Source organism: Mus pahari, chromosome 12 (genome assembly GCF_900095145.1).
Source record: "Mus pahari chromosome 12, PAHARI_EIJ_v1.1, whole genome shotgun sequence".
NCBI classification, from domain to species: Eukaryota; Metazoa; Chordata; class Mammalia; order Rodentia; family Muridae; genus Mus; species Mus pahari.
Genome location: NC_034601.1, coordinates 26200454 through 26222713, shown reverse-complemented (window position 1 = coordinate 26222713; position 22260 = coordinate 26200454). Strand labels below are relative to the sequence as shown.

Below are 22260 nucleotides of genomic sequence, written 5' to 3'. Positions count from 1 at the left end.
CCCCAGCTAACAGAAGGAAGGGAAGGGAAAGACACATCTTGTCTGCTGCAGGACAGTTCCTAGAAACTGTACAACTGTGTGCCTCCTGTGCTTAGTCACATTGCAAGGAAACCTGGGGAATGACAGCTTTCATGGCAGGGAGTGATCTGGTAGAATTGGGTGTGGGGTGTTGCACACTGTCAGGGAAGAGGAGATAATGGGAGGAGCTAAGCTTTTAGACCCCAGGAGAAGGGCAGGATGACATAGAAACATGCGGCTGACTTGTGGGCCAGGCCTTTGGGAGGGTCAGGCTCTCCTGTGTTCTGGGCACTCTCTACCTTCTGAGATGGTCTGTTTAGATCGTGTAGTAGCTGAGTTAGTAGGTAGTAACTCCAGAACTATGGCATTAATATTCTTTTATTATTTTATTGAATTTAACCTTTCAGAGGCAGGGCCTTTCTGTGTTGACCAGTCTGGTCTTTATTCCTGGACTCAAGTGAGCTCATGACTGCCCCACCCTTTTAAGCTCTCTATTATTTATTTGGCCAGTTACTTGGTCTGCCTTTTAGATTTGATTATAACACAAGGAAGGCAAGTTGGAGACATGTAGTGTGGCTAGTGATGGGATGCAGCTGTTGGTGTGCACTTGCGATCTCTGCCCTATTGAGTTTAGTTCCACTGCTGTCTGGTAGTGTTGAGAGGGGACAAAGTCATGTTTCTGTATGTGTGCTTTGTTTTGTTTGCTTTGCCTTGTCTGCAGCTACCTGCATCTTCTAAGTAGGCCATCAGACACTTGATGTTTGAGTGTTGTCCTTCGAGGATGGAACGTACACTGTCGCAGGGCTCAAGACAAGGCCTCACGCCTTTGCCTTAAGATACGGGCTTCCTTTTTTTTTTTTTTTTTTTTTTTATTATTATTTTCTTTATTTACATTTCAAATGCTATCCCGAAAGTTTCCTATACCCCTCCCCCCACGTCTGCTCCCCTACCCACCCACTCCCACTACTTGGCCCCGGCCTTGCCTTGTGCTGGGTCATATAAAGTTTGCAAGACCAAGGGGCCTCTCTTCCCAATGATGGCCGATTAGACCATCTTCTGCTACATATGCAGCTAGGGACACAAACTCAGGGGGTACTGGTTAGTTCATATTGTTGTTCCACCTACAGGGTTGCAGCCCCCTTCAGTTCCTTGGGTACTTTCTCTAGCTCCTCCATTGGGAACCCTGTGTTCCATCCCAATAGCTGGCTGTGAGCATCCACTTCTGTGTTTGCCAGGCACTGGCATAGCCTCACAAGAGTCCGCAATATCAGGGTCCCTTCAGCAGAATCTTGCTGACATGAGCATTAGTATCTAGGTTTGGTGGCTGATGATGGGATGGATTCCCGAATGGGGTAGTCTCTCGATAGTCCATCCTTTCATCTTAGCTCTAAATTTTGACTCTGTACCTATATCCTTTCATGAGTATTTTGTTCCTTATTCTAAGGAGGAATGAAGTATCCACCCAGTGGTCATCCTTCTTGGTTTTCTTCTGTTTTGCATAATGTATCTTGGGAGATACGGGCTTCCTTAAGAAAGCTTTCATGCTAGAGAACTGTGAACTTCTAGCCAAAAATGCTGTTTTAGGTTAACTTTAATCACATGATTTATGCTTATCTATAAAATGACTTGGAATATGGCTTAAAAGAAATCCCTTGTTTCTTAACATTTTAAGTCTACAATTTTCTTTTTTCATTTAGTTGGATCGACTGGTTGTAGATGCAGCAAAGGAGAAAAGAGAGATGGAGCAAAAACACTCTACGATCCAGCAGAAGGTACGCTCGAGCGTTTGATTAACTTCCCTTCACTGGGATGTTAGTGTGTGCAGCGAGCCCTGTTACTCAGAACCCTTCCTTGCTTGGTCCAGTGAATCCTTCTTGTGAAAAGTGAAGTGTTTTAGATGTTAGCATGTGCATTTCATTATCTCTTCAGATCTAAACAATTGCAGGCTGTGCTCTTGAAGCAGGTTATAAATATTCTTAACCTGTCAGGAGCTTAACTAAAGGTCGCACCTTGAGTTAACCTTTTAAATATTATTAATGGTTTCATTTAGGATACTAGCTATCTCCTGCCAAAGTGTGTGTGTGTGTGTGTGTGTGTGTGTGTGTGTGTGTGAGCAAGACAAACAGATGGGGGGGAAGATGTGTGCCTATTCCCTCCCCCCTCCCCCGGCGCTGCTGCAGCCACTCCAGGGCTCCTTCTGAACTCTCATTGCTTGTTGAATTGCCTAAGCCTACTTAAACTATTGTTTGGCAAATGTTTTTAAAATGGGAATTCAATAGTAAATTTATATTCATTTCTTCTCACAGGAGTTGAGTTTGTCATGTCCCAAGCATAGCCTAATAGTACTTTATCTTAGATAATCTGAAATATATCTGTGCTGTAATCAATCATAAAAGGCAGATTAGGGATTGAATACAGTCATATAAAACTCCTGCGTGCTGTGAGAAATTTGCCCTCTTGGTAATAAGGAATCCAGGCATCTTTGATTACAGACTACTCCGATTGGATCTGACATAGAAGATGTGAATGGAAAAAAATGAAAGCAAAATCAGTTGCAAGTGTAAGAAAAACATAATTAATGGATTATTCATGTTCAAAGAGAATAACATTTAGAAAAGGAAAGCGTTTTCTCTTAGGCCATCTTTAAATCAGTTACTTTCAGTTATTATAGGATGAAGCCAGTGTCATGTTTTCTTTTGTTTAAAGATGCGATTTTTCAAGCCAGGTGGTGGCGGCATATGCTGTTAATCCAAGCATTCAGGAGGCAGAGGCAGGCACATCTCTGAGGCCAGCCTGGTCTACAGAGGGAGTTCCAGGACAGCCAGGGCTACGCAGAGAAACCCTGTCTCAAACAAACAAAAACATGGCCTTTCTGTGTTGCTCAGCCTAGCTTTAAGCGCATGGCCCTTTCACTCCTTCCTCCTGCATGCCACCACCCCAGCTTCAGGTCCTCAGGACTTGCTCTCTTTCTCCTGCTGTCCCTCTTTCTTCCCAAGAGTCTTGCTTTGTGTCTCAGACGGACCTGGAACTCGTGATTGTGCCCAGCCTCCTGAGTTCTGGAGTTACAGCTGTGACCACCTTGTTTGTCTTGGGGGATACAGCTTAGTATTTAGATGACTAGCTTGTTTTAATGGCATTACTGTGAAGTGATGATTAAAAGTGGATTCAATAATTTTTTAGTAAAATGATAAATTATGTTTATAGAAATATGATTGTTGGTTAAATTGAACATATATGTTTAGCCTTAAACTGTGAATCTATCAAATCTGAGATTATTTGACTTTAAACAACACACAACTGTTTTTCTTTAAAAAAAAAATGTAGTTTTTACTCATTGTGAATACTTTCTCTGTCCCTAAATGCTGACACAGGCTGCATTACAGGTAAAAAAAAAAATCTACTCAACTAAAAGTTAGGGACAAAATTTCTGACATACATTTTAAGGAGTTCTAACAATTACATTGATCAATGTGAGAAACAGTGCTATTGTGAGCACCCCTGTATGCCCTGCTCCTGCCTTCACATATCTTTGGATAGATGCACATGCTAATGGAATTGAGCTACAGTACCAGAGTGAGTGTGTGCTCAGCATGGTGAGGACACTGGTGGGCAGCACCGAGGGTTCTCCTTGTCCTCACTGTTGCACTGAGCACACAGATATCTCACTGGTTTAAATTCATGCACCATTAGTGACTAGTGAATCGTGTCAATCCATGACCTGTTCCCTGTTTGTGAAATGTGTATTCGCTCTTCTTCCTTCTTACTGCCAGGCCTCCTAACTGATGACCAAGTTCTTCATATACTGTAGATACATGTGGTCTAGAGTCTCATGGTGTTCGGCCCTTTTGTTATTGCTCGGCAATTCCCAGCATAAGATCACGGCTTCCTCTCCTGTGAGGTTTGCTTTTCACATGTCTGTCTTTGCTGGAGACCAAGCTCAGGTGTCATGTCTGACAGGCAGGGGTTTGCCTCAGAGCTGTGCCCCCAGCCTTTGCATTTAGCTCTTTAATTTATGTGTAACTGGGTTCTTGTGTGTGGTGGGTAGAGATCCTGCTTTCCTAATGTTGACATGGTGTTGATTGTAAGTTAATACAGCCTATTCCTCTGATACTGCGTGACACCTTCTGTCCTGGGCTCTTTCTGGCTGTCTCTTCCACCCTACTGTCATCTTGCCTTAATGATCTCTTAATTAGACACATAGTTGTCTAATTGTTCCGAGCTTCACAGCTTCACGTGCCTGGGAAGCAGAGCTTTCATCTCTTTTCCTCTCCTTTTACAGACTGAGTTTTGCAGACATAGAAACCTCAGGAGCAAGTTTGTTTTATAACAGGAGCCTTTGTGGGGACTGGTATGATGATCCAGTAGGTAAAGTGTTCACCTCACAAACCGGGCAGCCTGGTTCAGTCTCGGGAACAGTGAGGACCATGGGGTGTTGTTAGTCCTCCCCTCAGATACACACAGCAGCAATTACGTTTTTCTTTTAATTTTGAGGTTACATTGGACCTGTGAGAAAGCAGGTGTAATTGGTTTATAATTCTGTGTACATCACAGTCTTACCCTGCCTGGAGTTTAAATTTTCTTTAATGATCTGCATAAGGTTTTGTGATTTTCTTATATAACTGTTGTTGGGTTTATTCCCAGGCACTTATATGGCAAATGCTCCTGTAATGCTGCCTGTAGAAGTCATTGTCTGTCTCTGTTACATTAGGGGAAGACTGTTTCCACGTTGATTTTATCCTAACACTATTGCAGATGCTCTTGATATTGGTTTCTTTCTGAATTCTTCGAAACGGTCTGTATACAGAGTCCTCTCCATAAATAACGGCCACCATGCCATGTGCCCTTCCCTCCAGCCCCTCACCGTTTAGCTTATAGTTAACTGAAACTTTTTAACAGTTTTGGTCTCACTTGCAGTTTCAGTGGGACCTTTCCTTAGCTCCTCCACTCCCTGTGCTTGGCTGAGCAGTCTGTGTCTTGGGCTCTGCAGGGAAGCGCAGGTTCTCCTGAGCGGCGGATGCTCTGGTTCTGTTGACCTTTTGGCTTCCAGTTTTCTTTTTTTCCAGTGTCTTTTGAGTGTTCCTTCCCACTTGACAGGCAGATCATGAATATATATATGCTCACAGAGATTCCAGCAGCAGTGCTTCATCCAGTATTACCAGCTGCTTACAGATGGAACCCACTGTCATGTGTCAGATCTGAGATCTTTATTAAGGGACATTAGTAATGATTCTGTAAACTTAGTCCTTTTCTTTGCATCTCTGTGTGTGTGTGTGTGTGTGTGTGTGTGTGTGTTTGTTGTTGTTGTTTCTCCCGTCTCGCTCCTGCACCCTGCTTTATATAATTGTGTCTCTGTTATCATCCTAGTGTTCTCCCATCGTGCTGAGTGAGGCTTGAGTCCTTTATCATGCCCCTTTCCCCTTCTTACAGAAGTCTTACTGCAATCTTTTCCTTAAAGCCCTTTTCCCTAGATAAATTTCTCTTTCTGGAAACACAGTCATCTGAACTCCTGTGTGTGCTCTATTGTCTAGGATTTCTCCAGTGACGACTCCAAGCTAGAGTATAATGTGGACGCTGCAAATGGCATTGTCATGGAAGGGTATCTGTTCAAACGAGCCAGCAACGCCTTCAAAACGTGGAACAGGTAACAGATTTCCAACATTAGGCTTGATGCTAACATGGTTGCCACTTTCGGCCTTTCCCTGTAATTACCATTTTTCCTTCCTATCTACACTTTACAAAATGGTCAGGTGACAAATGAGAACACAGATTTTTAGATTTGAAACTTACGGCTTTAAGGAGAAGTAGTTCTTACAGTGCTTGGGCTGTAATGCCTGAATGTCACCTTTTATTAGGAACTTAACTTGTGGCCAGGTGGTGGTGGCAGAGACGCCACCTTCTAGCACTCGGAGGCAGAGGCAGCTGGGTCTCCGTGAGCTCTGGGACAGCCGGGCGACACAGAGAAACCCTGTCCCCCCAAACAAAGCAAGCAAGCAAGCAAGCAAGCAAGCAAGCAAGCAAACAAACAAAAAACAAACAAACAAAAAACAAAAAGAAAGAAAGAGAAGACTTGACTTGTGAGTCTTAAGTCCAGACGGCCTGATCACTTGCTTTCGGCCTTAACGTGGAACATGGTCAGTCGTGGTAACCATTATCCCATTATTGTACATGTGAGGGCTAGTAAAGGTTTGAATTTTTGCTGAATTAATTTTTGTAAAATATAAAACCATTGGATGTCTTACAATAATGGAACTATAGCCAGGTGTCATGGGGGACACCTCTGATCCTTTCAGGAGGTGAAGGCAGGAGAATTTTGAGTTCATGGCCAGCCTGCCTGGGTTGCATGGTAAGATTTTGTATCTAAAATTGCAAAATAAAACAAAAAAGAATATCTAAAATATTTTACTGTGTTAATATGATAAATAAAATGATTTCATATCAAATAGCATTGAAAAGTTGCTTGGTGCAGGGTCATCCTTCTGAGTGTTAGTCATTGATCTGATACTCAAGGATGCCTTTTTTGTTTGCTTGTTTAAATTTAAAAAAGGATAATTTTGTAGTAATGGAGAGTAATGGAAAAGGCTGTTCTTTAAGACAAACATTACCAACCCCAAGAGGACCTTCTCAGTCCATTTGGTACCTGTTTCATTCATGTAAGTGGGCATCTCAGTGCCGACAGCACTAAAATGGGCGTGATCGCTCCTGGTTAGGTTTCTTGGTATTGAAGTTCAGAAACATCCAGTGACATTTCTAATTTCAGTGGTTTATTGAGCATTTCTCTCATATTTGATATTATAGAAAATCTAAATGGTTTTATGTAAAATATTTTATCTTTATCCGAAAGTTACTATACTCTGGAAACAATAATGATATTGTCATTAAGCCTCTGAGTTATGTAGAACTTCTAAATAAGACATAGGTGCTGCAGGACCAGCTGTAGTGATCAGGTTTTCAATAATGCTTCTAGTTACTATACTGTGAAAATGAAAACTTAAAATTGTGTTTCATGAGCTACAATGTAAAACAATCATCCTTTTAAGTCCTTCCTGACAAATTATGTAGTTAGCATAGGAAACTGGAAACTGCGATAAATTCTTCAAGATTATCTAGCCAATATAGGTTTATAGTATAATGTTAGAATTGAAATTTAACCTTCAGACTGGTAAACTATCTCCTTAAAGCTTAAGAAAATGAAAGTACAATAAATCCCTAGGGATGTAACCATTATATTAAGAAGAGAAATACATTTCCTTGGACCCTTCACTGAGCCATGGTCTCAGACTCCATACCGAAGCGCAGTGAATCTTATGGGGAATCCACTGCTGCTCAGTGCACCGGAGTAAATCAATAGATCTGATGTGGGCCTTACGGTTTTGTATTTGTCTTAGGAGCCATATTAACTGCCATTGATAGTAAAACAAAGGCAAGATGAAGTAGGGCGAAGCTGCAGATCTGTGTAGGTGTGCCAGGATCTGCAGGCTGCAAGCCCCCTCAGGAAGGAGGCTGCTGTGCGGAGGTGCTGCCTGCGACCCTTAGGATCACAGACTGTAGGCCAACCTCATTTTCACCACAGAGATGGAAATTTACTGAGATGATTGGAATGAAGAGGGATTTATTTTTCTCATCATTTTTTTAGTCTGGAAATTACAGATTGGGAAACTCCATTGAGGGAACCTGTGTTGAGTGTTTCAGTAGAAGAGCTCTGTGGCTGAGATCTTGAGATAGGAAGCCAAAGGTTAGCAAAGGGTCTCTCTCTGTTTTAAATGACAGTGGCAGGCAGCAGACTCACAGCAGGACACTGATGCCTTTCACAGACTGTGTCAGTGATGTAGTAACCTGCATAAGGCCCACCTCCCAAGGATCTCAACACCCTTAGTGGTACCACACTGTGAGCCAGATCTAGCACAAAACTTTTGGGGGGACAGATTGTATGCAAAATATAGCAGAAGGGAATTATGTAAACAGGAGAAGAAAGAGCAGTACTTTTTTATTAGTGAGAGCTTTCCTGTAGTATTATTAATGTTAAAAATTGCAAATGCATTTGCATTTCTTAAATAGGCTTCTCGAAAAATCTGATCTTGGGGAATGCCAATAATTTTCTTTTGTCCATGTTTGGTTTGGTGTCTTCTCTAGTTTTTCATCTAATTTATTGCAATACTTCTACTGCTCTGAGTAAGACTTTATATTCCTCAACATTAAAAACACCTCAGAAGCCGCCTCTGCAGATATTAAGCTTTTCTACTCACGACTTAAGTATTTTTCAAAAATAGTTTTTTGGTTTCAAGGAAAGTTCCCCCCCCTTTTTTTGTAGCTACTCTAAGGCACTGTCATATCATGGTGCATTTGATCTTATCTATAGTTTTATGAAGTTATGTCATATTCTCAACATCAACTATTAAAGATCTCTATCCTGAGGAATATGTGATTAGGAATTCCTAAATAGTAAAAAAAAAACAAAAAAAACCCCAAACTCCTTCATACTTCATAACTTACAGTTCTACTTTGTCTAGTATTGTGTAGTGCAGCTTGATGCTTTTGCTTTGTGTGTGAGAGCAGTTGGCACGAGAAAGGGAAGTTCATGTCCCCTCCCTTGCCAGTCTTGTTCTTGCTCAGTCCCCCTCTCCTCTGTGCCACAGAAGTGAATCCCAGTGTTAGCTCTCTGTGTGATCTTACAGTACGGACTCAGCCAATTGAGAATCAGAGTTTTGTGATTAGACAACTCTGCAGTTAACATGTAGAGATTTTTTTCTTGTAATGATTATTTAAACAATGTAATAATACTATGTAATCAGCATTTACATTATAATAGCAATTGTAAGTGATATCAGCTTATTGTTAATTCAGGAGGATGGGTGGGAGAATCACCTGAGCCCAGAAGAGGACAGCATGGAAAGAGTCTCTCTTTTATACACACACACACACAGACACAAACACAGTCCTCCTCCTCCTCCTCCTCCTCCTCCTCCTCCTCCTTCTTCTTCTTCTTCTTCTTCTCTTCTTCTCTTCTTCTTCCCCTCCCCTCTCTCCTTCTCTCTTTCCCTCCCCCTCCCCCTCTTCCTGTCTTTCTTTCATCTGTGTCTCTCTCTCACATACTCAGATTCTCACACATTATGATTCTGTGCAAATGCTGCATTTTTATCTTCAAGAACTCGAGCATCTACAGATATGGGTCTGTACGATTGGGTCCTAGAACCGTGTGCCACAGTAACACCAAGGTGGCTTTATTTTTCTGGGGGTGCATTGAGACCTGCCACAATGAAGAATTTTGAGACCAGGTTTCTCTGTGTAGTGTTTGCTGACCTGGAACTCACTCTAGACCAGGAGACCAAGCTGGCCTTAAACTCAGGATCCTCCTGCCTCTGCCTCTGCCTCTGTCTCCTGAGTACTGGGATTAAAGACAAGAGCCACAGAGTCCAGCTCACTGAGCTTTCTTATTAAGTTATTTTTTCTAGTATGGCAGTGCCAATTTAGATTTTAAACACTGGAATCTATGTTTCTTTTCTTTTTTTCTTTTTTCTTTTTCTTTTTCTTTTTTCTTTTTTCTTTTCTTTTTTTTTTTTTTTTTTTGCTTTTCATAATGAATTTGGAAAAGAATAACAAGGAAAATAACTTAAACCTAATTTAGCAGTAAGGTAGAAAGGCTAGTAAAGAACCTCTTTGTTGGACCAGGAAATACAACTCAGTGTATAAAATGCATTGCACAAAGTTTAAATCTTGACATTTAGTGCCAATGCAGGTAAGAGTGGGAACAATGTGAGCGCACTAAAGCTGAGCGTGCCGTGTAGAGTGTGCATACCTGTGGTCCCCGCTCCTGGGAATGGGAGGCAGGGGGATGGCAGGTGCAAGGTTAGCCTGGACTGTCCAGCCCCATCATCTGCTCCCCACGCTCCCCTAAAACCAATCCATCAGTCATTCTTTTCTGTGGCCTTAGAGTCTTTGTCATCATCTGATGGAGATGGGTGTGGGCAGGCAGGAGATTTATTCTTAATTAGTAACCCTGCTTTCCTTCCAAAAAGTTTGCATTTGCTTAAGGCTTCTGTAGATAAACTTGTAGTGATTTTCCTCTTAATTTCCAGACACAGCTTATTCACGTGTGGCACAATACTCTCTGTAGTATTTTCTAGTTATGACCATAGAGGTAGAAAACCATAATAGATGTATATGGTAATAGTAATATAATAATTCAGATATTTTCAAAGTATTTCTGTTTCTTAAGAATTGAAATGCTACAAATTGCATGTATTTATATTATATAAATCAAACACATAGATACTGTTGAGTGCATTGTTATATTATTAGCTAAGCTTATTTCTTTAATTTTTGTCTTATTTTTGTATCATGCTGGTCCTTTGCTTATTTGCACATTTGCGTTTTCTTTTCTTTTACACCTTTCCCTTTTGTTTTAACCCTGCCCCATTTTTTCACATGACAGGAAAAAGCCCGATCACATCAGGTACCAAATAGCTTCCTGCCCTTCCTCTTCTTACCCAGTCACTTCTGTAAGCACGAGAAAGTGCCTAATTAACCCGCATTCAATTGGATTACTTGCAATGGATAAAACCATCTCTTGATCCTCTAAACTGGAAAGAAGATATGAGCATTTATTTGAGGAAGAGAATTACACCTTTTAATTGCCCATGTCCTCAGTGGATTTGAACTGGGAACAGACAGTTGATGTGCTTAGCCACAGTAGATGCAGACCAAGTGGTCAGAGCGCCCTATGGCTTGTGTTTTTATGAGGGACACAAGGCAGCAAACTGTGATGAGTCCTGAGGTAACCACTGATTCTGTTGAAAGAGTATGTTGTCACTGCCTAGGTGTTCTTTGTTCTATCACTTCTCTTCCCATGAAAACAGCAAATGATGTTGAAAATGAAACAGTGCATTAGGCCTTACACTCTATTATATGTTTATCAACATCCTGAGTATCTGCATGAGCCCATGATTTATATCATTTTAGTTATAAAGCTTCTTCAAATTTAGAACTGTGACTTTTACCGATATTTTTAATATTAAGATCAAACATTGTAAAATATATTTGATTTTTACAAATATATCTTTTTCCTTTTGACCCAAAGTTTGTCACCTAGAAGTTTTCCCTGGTAGGTAGTCGTATTTAATTTATTTAAAAATAAATGTAGCATGTTGGTCTAAGTTATACTGAAATACTTGAGTTTGAGATAGATGCAAACTGTGTCTTACTTTCCTGCATAGGAAATTAGAAACTGTCTTACACTTTGTGCTTCACTTTTTAGTCTTGTAGACTGTACTGCATTAGTACGGTGATTTCCAAAACTTGCCTCTTAGTTGCAATTTTTGTAGTACTTTAAATTTTTCTGTACCAAGTGCTTCAAGTGCTAAGTATTTGTGTGCATATTTAATTCTTAGACTACGAGCTTTTATCACACTCTCTCTGTCTTGGGAATATTAGGAGTCACCAGGATTATTTTATAGGCACAATTAAAACAATTTAAACCTCTCTTTCAGGGGTTGGAGAGAGAGCACAGTCAATTGAATGCTTGCCTTGTAAATATGAGGCCGCATTTGACTTCCCAGAGCCCACGTGCAGATGCCAGGGTTAGCCTGTGCTTATAATCCCAGCACTCAAATGCCAGGGTTAGCTTGTGCTCATAATCCCAGCACTGCAGAGGGAGAGATACGGCCTGTGGCACTCGATGAGCAGCGTGGGTAGCCCAGTTTGTGAACATGAGATAAGTGTCTCAGAGAAGTTGGACGGTTCCCCAGAATTGTCCTCTGGGCTCCACGTGTGTGCATACATGTACATGCACAACAGAGCACACGCTACACTGTCCAGATACCCACGTTAGATGTATATCACATCAACTGAATGCCCTTTGGTTAGTTACCTAGCTAGAGTTCTGGTTGATGTCAGATGTGTGCTTTTAGTGGTGGTAAAAGGAAGATTATGTCAGACAGACACATCTTCGTAATTCATTCTTCTCTACCCAGGACATAGTAGATTTTTGTTAAGGAGGACACAAATGCAGAGAACTTCGTATTGTCATTTCTAAGTATGTTACAAAACCCGATGATATGAGTGTTACCCAGAAGCACATAAATGCCAGGGAAACTGAACTTCAGAAGTACATATGTTCCACAAGATTAATAGTTGAAGGGATAGTTCCTGGTGAAACAGAGACCATTTTATCTAGCTCATCATCATCATCATCATCATCATCATCATCATCATCATCATCATCATCATTTCTAGGGAATGCTACCCTGATATGGACAAAGTCAAAAGAAAAAATAATTTTGTGGCCTTCAGAATCATGAAAAGTTTACATGGTTATGTGGACATCTTACCATTGTTCAGTAAAATTAGTTTTCCCTAATCTATGTAAGAGGACTCCTATGATATACAGTCTATGCATTATTACTGATGTAATTCATCTTCCTCAAGTGAGTTTTAAGAAGAAGACTTTAATCCGATTGAGAGAATGTTTCCATTGCATGTCATCCACGTGCAGGCTGTGCCATCTGGTCTGTATGTAGGAGTTTCCTCTAACATCTCTAACCCTGTCTGTTCCCTCACAAGACCCTAGAAGTTCTCCCTTTTCTGGTCTGTTGATTTGCGTTCAGTGGCACCCCACCTTGTTTTGTTTAGTTGCTTATTTAACAAAACTCTCATTCAATGAAAAAGGTTTGTTATGTCTTCAAGTGGCAAGAAACCTACCCCACCTGTACAAGGCAGAAAAACCGCCAAGATGGCTTCTGGTCTCCTCAGATTTGGAGAAATGACCAAAAATTTGAAAATAGAAAATCAAAACACCTAAATACAATTTCTAGTAATTTGTATTAGTATCAATGAAAAGGTAGAATCTCTATCTGCTAATAGATTAATAACTAATTAAAAACATCATCCCATATGAAACTAATTTACAAATAACCACCCAGACACTGTTCACTTTTTGTGCTTGGTGAGAAGTTTTGCTTCTTTATGAATGGCTTTTGACTGTGATTTTTTTTTTTTTTTTTGTGGTATGTCTTTAGTTCCTTTTATTACTTTAATGGATTAGAATTAGTGGACATGGCTTACATTCCTGCCTTTATTTTCTAAAGAACATTGTAAGCAAATTGCTTTCCTAGTAACTTTACAGTAATGAGGAGAGACATAGGCAGTTGGGAGGATTGTATGTGATGACATTATTTTTCTGAGAAGTATTTTGAAATAAAGTTTGTGATCATCTCCTCTTTGATAGAGTTCAAAGTGATTAGTCTCTTGTTTCGCTGATCAAATCAAACATTTGCTGAATTTCTGAAGGTTTGAAAATAAATTACCATTATCTTAATGTTTTGCTTTTATAAATGGACATTTTATTCATTGTTAAGTTTTCTATATCATAAATGCTGATACTTGAGGGAAAAGATTTTTAATTATTTTGAGTACCTCAAAAATAAAACTATATGTTTGAATTCTAAAGATAGTTATCATATGGTCTTAGCAGGAAAAAAATAAAAGCTTTTGTTAAGATACAAAGTTATGAATAAAATGAACCAAAACAGCAAGTCTTCCCTAACCTGTGACGTAAGATGTGTATTCTGAGTTTTCAGTAGCCATCTCAGACACTCAGTCATGAAATCGCAGCGGTGCCCTCTCCGCGCGTCCCCAGCTCTGCATGACCGCAGCTGTGTGATCTTCACTGTCTTTTCTCTGTTTAGACGCTGGTTCTCCATACAGAACAATCAGTTGGTTTACCAGAAAAAGTTTAAGGTAGGTGATTCATTAAGCAATAAAGCAGAAAGCCGGTGAGTTCTGGTTTTAGTTCTTTGTCTCTTTGTTTCTGTGAATACTGAAGTCCATAAATATTCACATGCAAAACTCTCGAAATTATTGCTTCTTGGTATTATGTTTGGGTTTCTGTAACAAGCGGAGTAGGAGCTGGTGACCTTGGACTTTCAAAGCATAGTGATTTGTATTCTATTATTTTCATTTGTGTGTACATGTATGTCTGACTGCAAGCTTGTACGTGTGACTGCAGTGCCCTCAGAGGCACCAGATTATTCTTTTAAGGCAGTTGCCCGTGCAGCCCTGGCTGGCCTGGGACTCGCTGTTTACGCTGGGCTGGCCTCACTCACAGAGATCCGTCAGCCTCTGCCTCCAGAGTTGAGGGTTAAGGCCTGCATCCCTGCCCTGCGTGCTTGTGCTCTTCTTCCTTGTGTCAGTTATGTGTACATATGGATATATCTCTGTGCGTGGGAGTGCAGGTAGTCACAGAGACCTGTGGTGTTTGATCCCCCTGGACTGAGAGTCACAGGTGGTTGTGGGCCACCTAACGTGAGTGCTATGAACCAGCTCTGGTCTTCTGTGCGCAGTAAGTGCCCCCCCCCAAGGTGGGGCCATTTCTTGGGTCCTACAATTATGGATTCTTTTTTTTTTTTAAACATTTTTTCACTTTGCTTCTTTGAATGTGTATGGGTATTTTACCTGCATGTGTGCCTTTATACCATGTATACAGTGCCCACAAAGGCCAGAAGTGGCCCTCAGATTCCCTGGAACTGGGAACTGGATGCTGGGAATCGAACCTGGGTCCTCTGAACGTAGGCCAGTGCTCCTAACTGCTGAGACATCTCTCCATCTCTTATTAGGATTTTATTTTTATTCTTAATTATGCCATATGTTTGTGTCTTGCATGTAGATTTGTATACTTGAGTGCCCCTTGTGAGGTTAGAAGAGGGCATCAGGTCTGCTGGAATTGAAGTTAATAGGCAGTTGTGAGCTGCCTGACCCTAACTCCTGTCTACTGTAAGAGCAGTGTTCACCCTTAACCACTAAGCCATCTTTCCTGCTCCAATTCTGAAGTTTTAATTCCTGGACTTGACATGTTTTGTGTAGCAAGATTATTCCCTTTATTTTACTAATCCCGCTGGTTAGTCGTGCTGCAGGGTAACCTGGCGACCCATCGTTCTATTCTGAGGCTGCAGACAGTGTGCCTATAGTACACATACATTATCTAAGAACAGGTGGTGGTAGTATAGAACACCTTAAAGTGACATAAATCAAAACATGCTGTTAGCAAAAGAAATGGGAACCCTGCAGAGAACCCTGCTCTGTCAGGCTGTGCTTGAGCCTATTGCACGGTAAGGGGTTTTATGTACTGGGAAGCTGTACTGGGACAGCTGTGAGAGTGCTAGACACTGGAAATAAAGAAGCATTTGCTAACTGATGGCTTGTTTTTCACATAATGTGAGATGGCTGTGGTTATTACAGGCCCATGTGAATCTTAGAGTTCCTGTTGGTGTTCTCTTCTGATTTTTGTACTAGTATTTTAATTAGAAAATGATAAAATCTGTTATCTTTCTTGTAAGAATTTTAAGAAGCATGTACCAGTATCTTGTTTCTCTCTGGGCTATTTAAAACAATGATTCAAAGGTTTCTCCTTGGGAGTGAAAGTAGCTTTTCTGTGTGTGAGTGGGACTCCATGGTGTAATGGGCATGAGTTGATAGAGGACCAATAAGGAGAGGCCTGAGTACTGACTAAGTGCAAGCTCAGGGCCAGTCCTTTCTGTAAATGATTGCATGCAATTTACATGTTTGATAAGACAGATTAAATGAATGCTATAGAATCGTCTCCGTTAGCTGCATATCTTCTATACATAGTGATGATATGATAAAATAGAGATCCCTTAAAGAGGCTGTTTCCTGGAGTATGTATGAAGGTTATGGCTGCTGCTGGTGGTGCAGAAGGTTGAGCTGGTAACCCTGAGTTGCCTCTTCACTGCAGGACAGCCCCACTGTGGTGGTGGAAGACCTCAGGCTCTGCACAGTGAAGCATTGCGAAGACATCGAGCGGCGGTTCTGCTTTGAGGTCGTCTCTCCAACAAAGTAAGATGTTGGCAAGCATTTGAGAACTGTTTCTATGTTTCTGTAGTTGGTCTCAAAGATTTTTTCCAGATTTGAGTACTCCAGTTTCTGATTTCAGTGTAATAGAATTAATGTTTTGAAAATAACTTCCAGTAGCAAACATAGATGTTATATCCAAGTACTCACATGGCTTTTCTTCGTGTATCATATTCTTTGAAATCTGCAGAGATTACTTATTTCCTTAGTAGGTTGTGAGCATGTTAGGCAAAGTGCCCATTACTGAGCTTCATCCTTCCTGTAAACATTATTTATGTGCTCCTATGTAAACTGGTAAGTTTTATTGCTATATCTTGACGATAGTAAGACTAGAACTTGTCACTCTCCTAACTCAACCTCTTGAGTAGCTGGGATTACAAGTCTGTGGCACCAAGCCTGGTGTATGGGAAACTTCTGTGATATTATGTTGAATTGAGAGTGTATGACACATGGAATTTGTACGAATTTTTTTTTAAAGAAATGTTCAGCTTACATTGTGGGGAGAGAGGGGGAGAGGGAAGGAGAAAATATGAGAGAACACATGTGTACACACACACAGAGCATGTGTGTACACACACACCCTTTGAGAGGGTGTCCTTATACAGTCCAGTCTGACTTCATAAAAATTGCTCTATAATAGCTTAGGCAGGCCTGGAACTCAGCATTCCCAGCTTCTGAGACATGGAATTACAGGGGTGTGTCACTGTATTTGTATCATTTATAATTTTCAAGTTTTGGGATAGGTAATTTGTTTTTAAGAGATAATGTTTTTATATTTGTACCTTGATTTTGTCTCAGTCATACTTGTTCAAAAGATAGATGAACAATCAAACCCTTCTTCGATCTAAAAGTACTTTTTGCTAAAAAATTACTACTGGGCAGCTAGAGAGGCAGCTCACTGGTTATGAGCATTAGCCGCTCTTCCCGAGGACCAGGGTTCACATTGCAGAACACACTGCAGGCCTGGAGTCTCTCTCACACTCTCCTTTGGCCTTCAAGGGCATCTCGCACACACAGTGGTGCACAGACGTACATTCAGGCAAAGCACTAATACACATACATTCTTCTTTAAAGATGTGCTGAACAGCGTAGTGAAAACATGTGTGTGGATTTTCCTTTTCTAATTTATTGTCTGACAAAATGATGCTGTTTCCTTTTCTAACTTACTGACTGACTGACAAAATGATGCTGTTTCCTTTTCTAACTTACTGACTGACTGACACAAAATGACGCTGTTTCCTTTTCTAACTTACTGACTGACTGACTGACAAAATGATGCTGTTTCCTTTTCTAACTTACTGACTGACTGACAAAATGATGCTGTTTCCTTTTAGAAGTTGTATGCTCCAGGCAGATTCTGAAAAGCTTCGCCAGGCCTGGATTAAGGCTGTTCAGACCAGTATTGCAACTGCTTATAGAGAGAAGGGCGATGAATCAGAGGTGAGTAGAAGTTTGGTCAGTATCACAGGAGATAGTGCTAAATGTTTTAAATCTCACTTGTAACACATGGTCATGGCATCCTTTTTATGGAACATGTTTTATAAATTGAGGTGTTTTAAATTTTGGATTTCGGTTCTGTTTGTTTATCTTTCTGCATGCCCCCCTTCTTTCCTTACCCACTTGTTTTCATTTCTTACATTCTCTCTTTTATCTCCCTTTCTTGACAGTTCATGTAGCCCAGGCTGGCTTGGGGCTCACTTATGTAGCTGAAGGTGACCTTGAATTTGTGATGCTCCCACTTGTACCTCCCAAAGAGGTTGTGACCCACAGGTTGAAAACCACTGTTCTGATCAGTCTCAGAGAAGGAATTTCTTCCGTCTGCAGCTTACCTGGATGTTGTTGAATACTAATGATGAGAATATTGGCAAAAAGACATGTTAGTGAAGAGGGCCCTCAGTATTTTCTATTACCCGAATCGTCTCTGGGCCAGGTACCCCCAAACTGTCAGCATAGTACAGTTATTAACTTGAAACTTTCTTGTACAGTCATTTTTAAAAATGTTTCTTTCTTTCTCTTGACCCATATGTTCCTCCTTATTGAATTAAGAGCTTGAGGGCCTCCTTCAGTATTTTCCAGAAAGTGAGGAATTTGTGATTTTTTTTTTTTTGTTCTCTGGAATAGAGCTTTTTTTGTCTTTACATTTGTCTGGTAGTTTAGCTAGGTATAGAAGTCTTAGGTTGGAAACAGTTATTTTTAAGAAACAGCATTATGGCTGAGTAATGCTCCTTTAGTCCCAGCTTTTGGGAGACAGAGGTAGGTGGACCTCTGTGAGTTCAAGACTAGCCTAGTCGAGGGAGAGAGAGAGAGAGAGAGAGAGAGAGAGAGAGAGAGAGAGAGAGAGAGAGAGAGAGAGAGTGTGTGTGTGTGTGTGTGTGTGTTAGTTCCAGGACAGACTGCTCTACAGAGAGAAGCCCTGCCTTTGTGAGGGTGGGGCCTAGGGAGAAATAACCTTATGTTGTTTCTTCTGCTCTTTTGGTTTTAGTTTTCAGGGTTGCTTTCCTGGTTACTGGTCTTTCCTATTTCTTTTCTCCAATTCTCTTTCTGGGATTTCTGAGCTGGTATTATTGTCTTTTCTTGAATGTTGCCAATCTGAGAGAATCTATTCAATTTTTAAGAATTCCTTTTTTTGTTCATTGTTTATTGAATCTTTTATTTTCTCATGATGGTAGTACTAGAAGTGTAATTAAACATTCACTTCTCATTTGCAAAGTCCCATGCCTAAACAGTTAAATGGTGTTGAGAACCAGATATCACTATTTTTATTTATTTTGTCTTTTAAAATAATCCTTTTCTTATTCTTTAGAAATCCTGTACGTTTTTATGATGTATATGGACTGTATTCACCCACCAGTACCCCATAGTGGAGTACCCCTACCCCACCTCTCTTTGTCTTTATGTTTTTGTTGTTAATAATTCTGAGTTCATTTAGTGCTGCCCGTATGTATGTGGGTGTGGCTAACTCTTGAGGCATGAGCACCACCCTCAACGGACAGCATTTCTTCCCTCGGCAGCCTCTGGGAAGGCTGGGCCGTGGTCTCACCTGTCATCCACGTAAGGATTTTCATTAGCTTGACCTCAACATGTCTTCTGCGAGTAACCACAGCTGCATGAGTTGATGCATTCAGTGACCATGCCGTGTCTAATATGAGTACTTCACAGTTCTTCTCCCCGTCTGCTGACTCTGATGTTATTGCAGCCCTCTCTTCTTCCCTGAGCCTTGGATGGTGGGGGGTTGAGACAGTTGAGCACTCAAAGTTGTTTATATTCTGCACTCTGTTTAGTTCTGAGTCTCTGCGTTAGCCGCTGGTTGGTGCAGAAGAAACTTAGCTGACACAAAGCACAAGTACAAGCATAAACATTTGGAGAACAGTTTGCAGCCTGGCCATTTAGCAGTACAGTAAGGATGGGTTCCCCTACACCCTATGATCTCCCATGTAATAGGCTTCTGACCATGTATACAGTACCAAGTGTGAAATCCCTTCAAGTGCCTGAGATTCATCCAGCAAGCAGTTGGTTGACTCCAAACCACGATGCCATTATTGTAACAGTGGCACATTTTTCTAGCAAGTTGGTGTCATTAGCATGCAAGGTCCAATGCTGGGGTAAGGCTGTTGCTGTCTCTTCTCTCCTCAGCACCTCTGGCGTTCTGTAAGGCAGCCAGCAAGGAGCGAGTTTCCTGGTCAGTTTGAGGTTGATCTCTCTGTTCCACATCCCAAGTGACTCTAGTTATTACGGGCAGACAAGAGCAGTGACCACAGTCTGTGGTATTTGGGGTGCCTCTGGGCTTCCGTGACTCATAGGGCGGTATCTTGAGTCATGAGTTTTAAAAAAAAAAAAAAAAAAACAACCCAAACTTTTTCCTTAGATAATCCTATAAAACAGCTAGATTAAGAGTTGTTTATAGCCAGGCAGTGGTGGCCCATGCCTTTAATCCCAGCACTTGGGAGGCAGAGGCAGAGGCAGGCAGATTTCTGAGTTTGAGGCCAGCCTGGTCTACAGAGTGAGTTCCAGGACAACAGGGGCTACACAGAAAAACCCTGTCTCGAAAACAAAAAACAAAAAACAAAAAATTGTTTTATAAAAGTTTTTTCTTGGCTTTCTTATAATACACTAGTCATTCATTGTAAGTTGACAGTACATACTGAACACATAGTTAAGATTTTGTTGAATATACGATTTTCTTAAGTTTGGACTATGTATTGAGCAACAGGATCTTTTCCCAAAAGACAATTCACTGATCTCTTGCACAGGCACAAGGAATGGGCAGGGAGAAGTGGGTGCTGGGTCTCTTCACACTGAGTGTGTGTGCGTTTGTGCTTGTGTGTGTGCTCGTGAGTGTGTGTGCGTGTGTGTGCGCGTGCATTTACGTCATCCTGCCTTTGATCTCTCAGCTGGTCCCCATCTATGGACTGTCATTTACTCCTATAGAGAAAGAGTTTCCGTTCGTTTTTTAGTCATGTGTGGAGATAGTCCCTTACTGGCCTGGGGTTGGGGAGAGAACCCTGGGATGTCCCTGCTTCCTGAGTAAGCAAGCCTTTTTAGCTCTTAGCCTCTCTTATTGGGAACAAAACATTAGCATATCAAAGACATTGGGAATGAACCAATATGATTTCTGCCTTAAGTACTGAGATCTTTTCCGTAGATGATAATTCTGTTTGTTAACTTTAACAAGATGTTCAAACATCTTCTGATAACCAGATATATTTAAAAAAAATTTTGAAACCTCAAATATCTGTAAATTTCTGCATACAATACAGGTACCTTCTTTCCCTTGCACTGCTTGAGAGTAAGTTGTCAGCCTCTAGTTCCTGTTTTAATGAGCATTTTCCATGAGCCTAGGATGAGCTAGCTCTCTTGCATAGTCATGGGACCAACTTCACAGTGGAGCCATGGTCCTTGATATGTCTTCACTGTTCAAACCCCAAATACCTCGTGTTTAAAAATTGCCCTGGAAATGCTCTTTACAGCGAAACTGCGAAACTGCCTTAGTCTCGTCACATCTCCCTCGGTCAGGGTAGTTAGGGTTTTGGGCTTAGTATGACCTTTGACTTCAAAAGGTTTGAAAATCACAGACTAGTTATTTAGCTGAGTTTTACATATTTGGGAAGAACATTGTCTGTAAATACTGTGTTCTCAGGTCACCCTTTGAAGTGGCACATAGTATTTATCTGTCCCATGTTTCCATTGTGAGGTGCTCTTCTAACCTGTGTATTTGGGGGGGGGGGGATGTACTTTGAAATTGTAAATATTCTGTTCCTTGCCCAGTTGAATTTGAGTTTGTGACAAATTTTTAGCTGTGTTCCTATGTGCTTTTCTCTTATTCAATATGTCATAATCCATTACTGCCATTGTTTTTGTGTCTGGAATCAACTTATGTGTCCCATGCAGGCATCCTGACCCTGTGTAGGATCCAGCGGCCCACGCAAGGCTGTGTTCTTTAAGTGGATGCTTTCCTTACTCTCCTCACATGCCGCGGGAAGTCCACATTCCCAGAATTGTCTTGTTGCTCAGCCCTCCCTAATGCTGGGTTGTTTTCAGGAAAGACGAACAAGAATCGAATTCTGTCCACGGTGCTTCTGTGCCAATGTACTGGATTGTACCGGGTGGGACATATTTAAACATGAAGACTTTAGACTGTACCTTTACATGCATAAAATCAAGAGCCACGTCTCGGAATTTGGCTGGTGATTATTGCATGTAGCCCATTGCTTATTAAAAAGTCTTTATTATTGGTGTGGCCATGCACTTAGCTTTTTGCGTATTGTGTTTTGGTTTTGGTTCACTATGAAAATGATATATTTTATAGCATTTTACTGTGTCATAGCATAGTTTTTCTATTAACTGTGGTAATTAGAGTAACTTGCTTATAGTTAACACTTGGGGAGACTGTGGCATAAAGTACTTTATTCTTTTGGTTTTCTTTGTTCTTTTGAGAGGGCCTTCCTGTACAGGTAAGGCCCGGCTTATTATCACCGTCCTGCCTCAGCCTGCCAAGTGCCAGGATCATATCTTATTACTGGGTCTCAGTAATATCATGTTTCCCATCCTGCCTTCCCCCTCTGCCCTCATCTCTTGTTCATGTGTCCAGTGTCAGTCATCACCGAATTGTCAGGGTGAGCATTTCCCCTCATTGAGGAAGCCTGTTCATTAAACCTCCGTGTCTCCCGTGCCCAGAACAATGCCTGTCGGAATAGGTGCTTAACTGATGGGCTAGAGCTTTTTTTATTAAAAAAAAAAAAAAAAAAAGATTTATTTATTGATCATTATTATATCTAAGTACACTGTAGCTATCTTTAGACACACCAGAAGAGGGTGTCAGATCTTGTTACAGATGGTTGTGAGCCACCATGTGGTTGCTGGGATTTGAACTCAGGACCTTCGGAA

At 41.0% G+C, this 22260-nt stretch overlaps 1 protein-coding gene across 1 annotated transcript in view; it reads left to right on the top strand.

The window, feature by feature from the left end:
• Acap2 (ArfGAP with coiled-coil, ankyrin repeat and PH domains 2) overlaps positions 1 to 22260 on the top strand; it is a 109228-nt gene that overhangs the window by 66197 nt on the left and 20771 nt on the right. Inside the window, exons 9-14 of the mRNA XM_029544762.1 lie at positions 1716 to 1790; positions 5547 to 5659; positions 10448 to 10468; positions 13698 to 13749; positions 15761 to 15861; positions 17211 to 17375. Of these exons, the coding sequence (XP_029400622.1) occupies positions 1716 to 1790; positions 5547 to 5659; positions 10448 to 10468; positions 13698 to 13749; positions 15761 to 15861; positions 17211 to 17375 (527 nt within the window). The remainder of the gene's footprint in view (positions 1 to 1715; positions 1791 to 5546; positions 5660 to 10447; positions 10469 to 13697; positions 13750 to 15760; positions 15862 to 17210; positions 17376 to 22260) is intronic.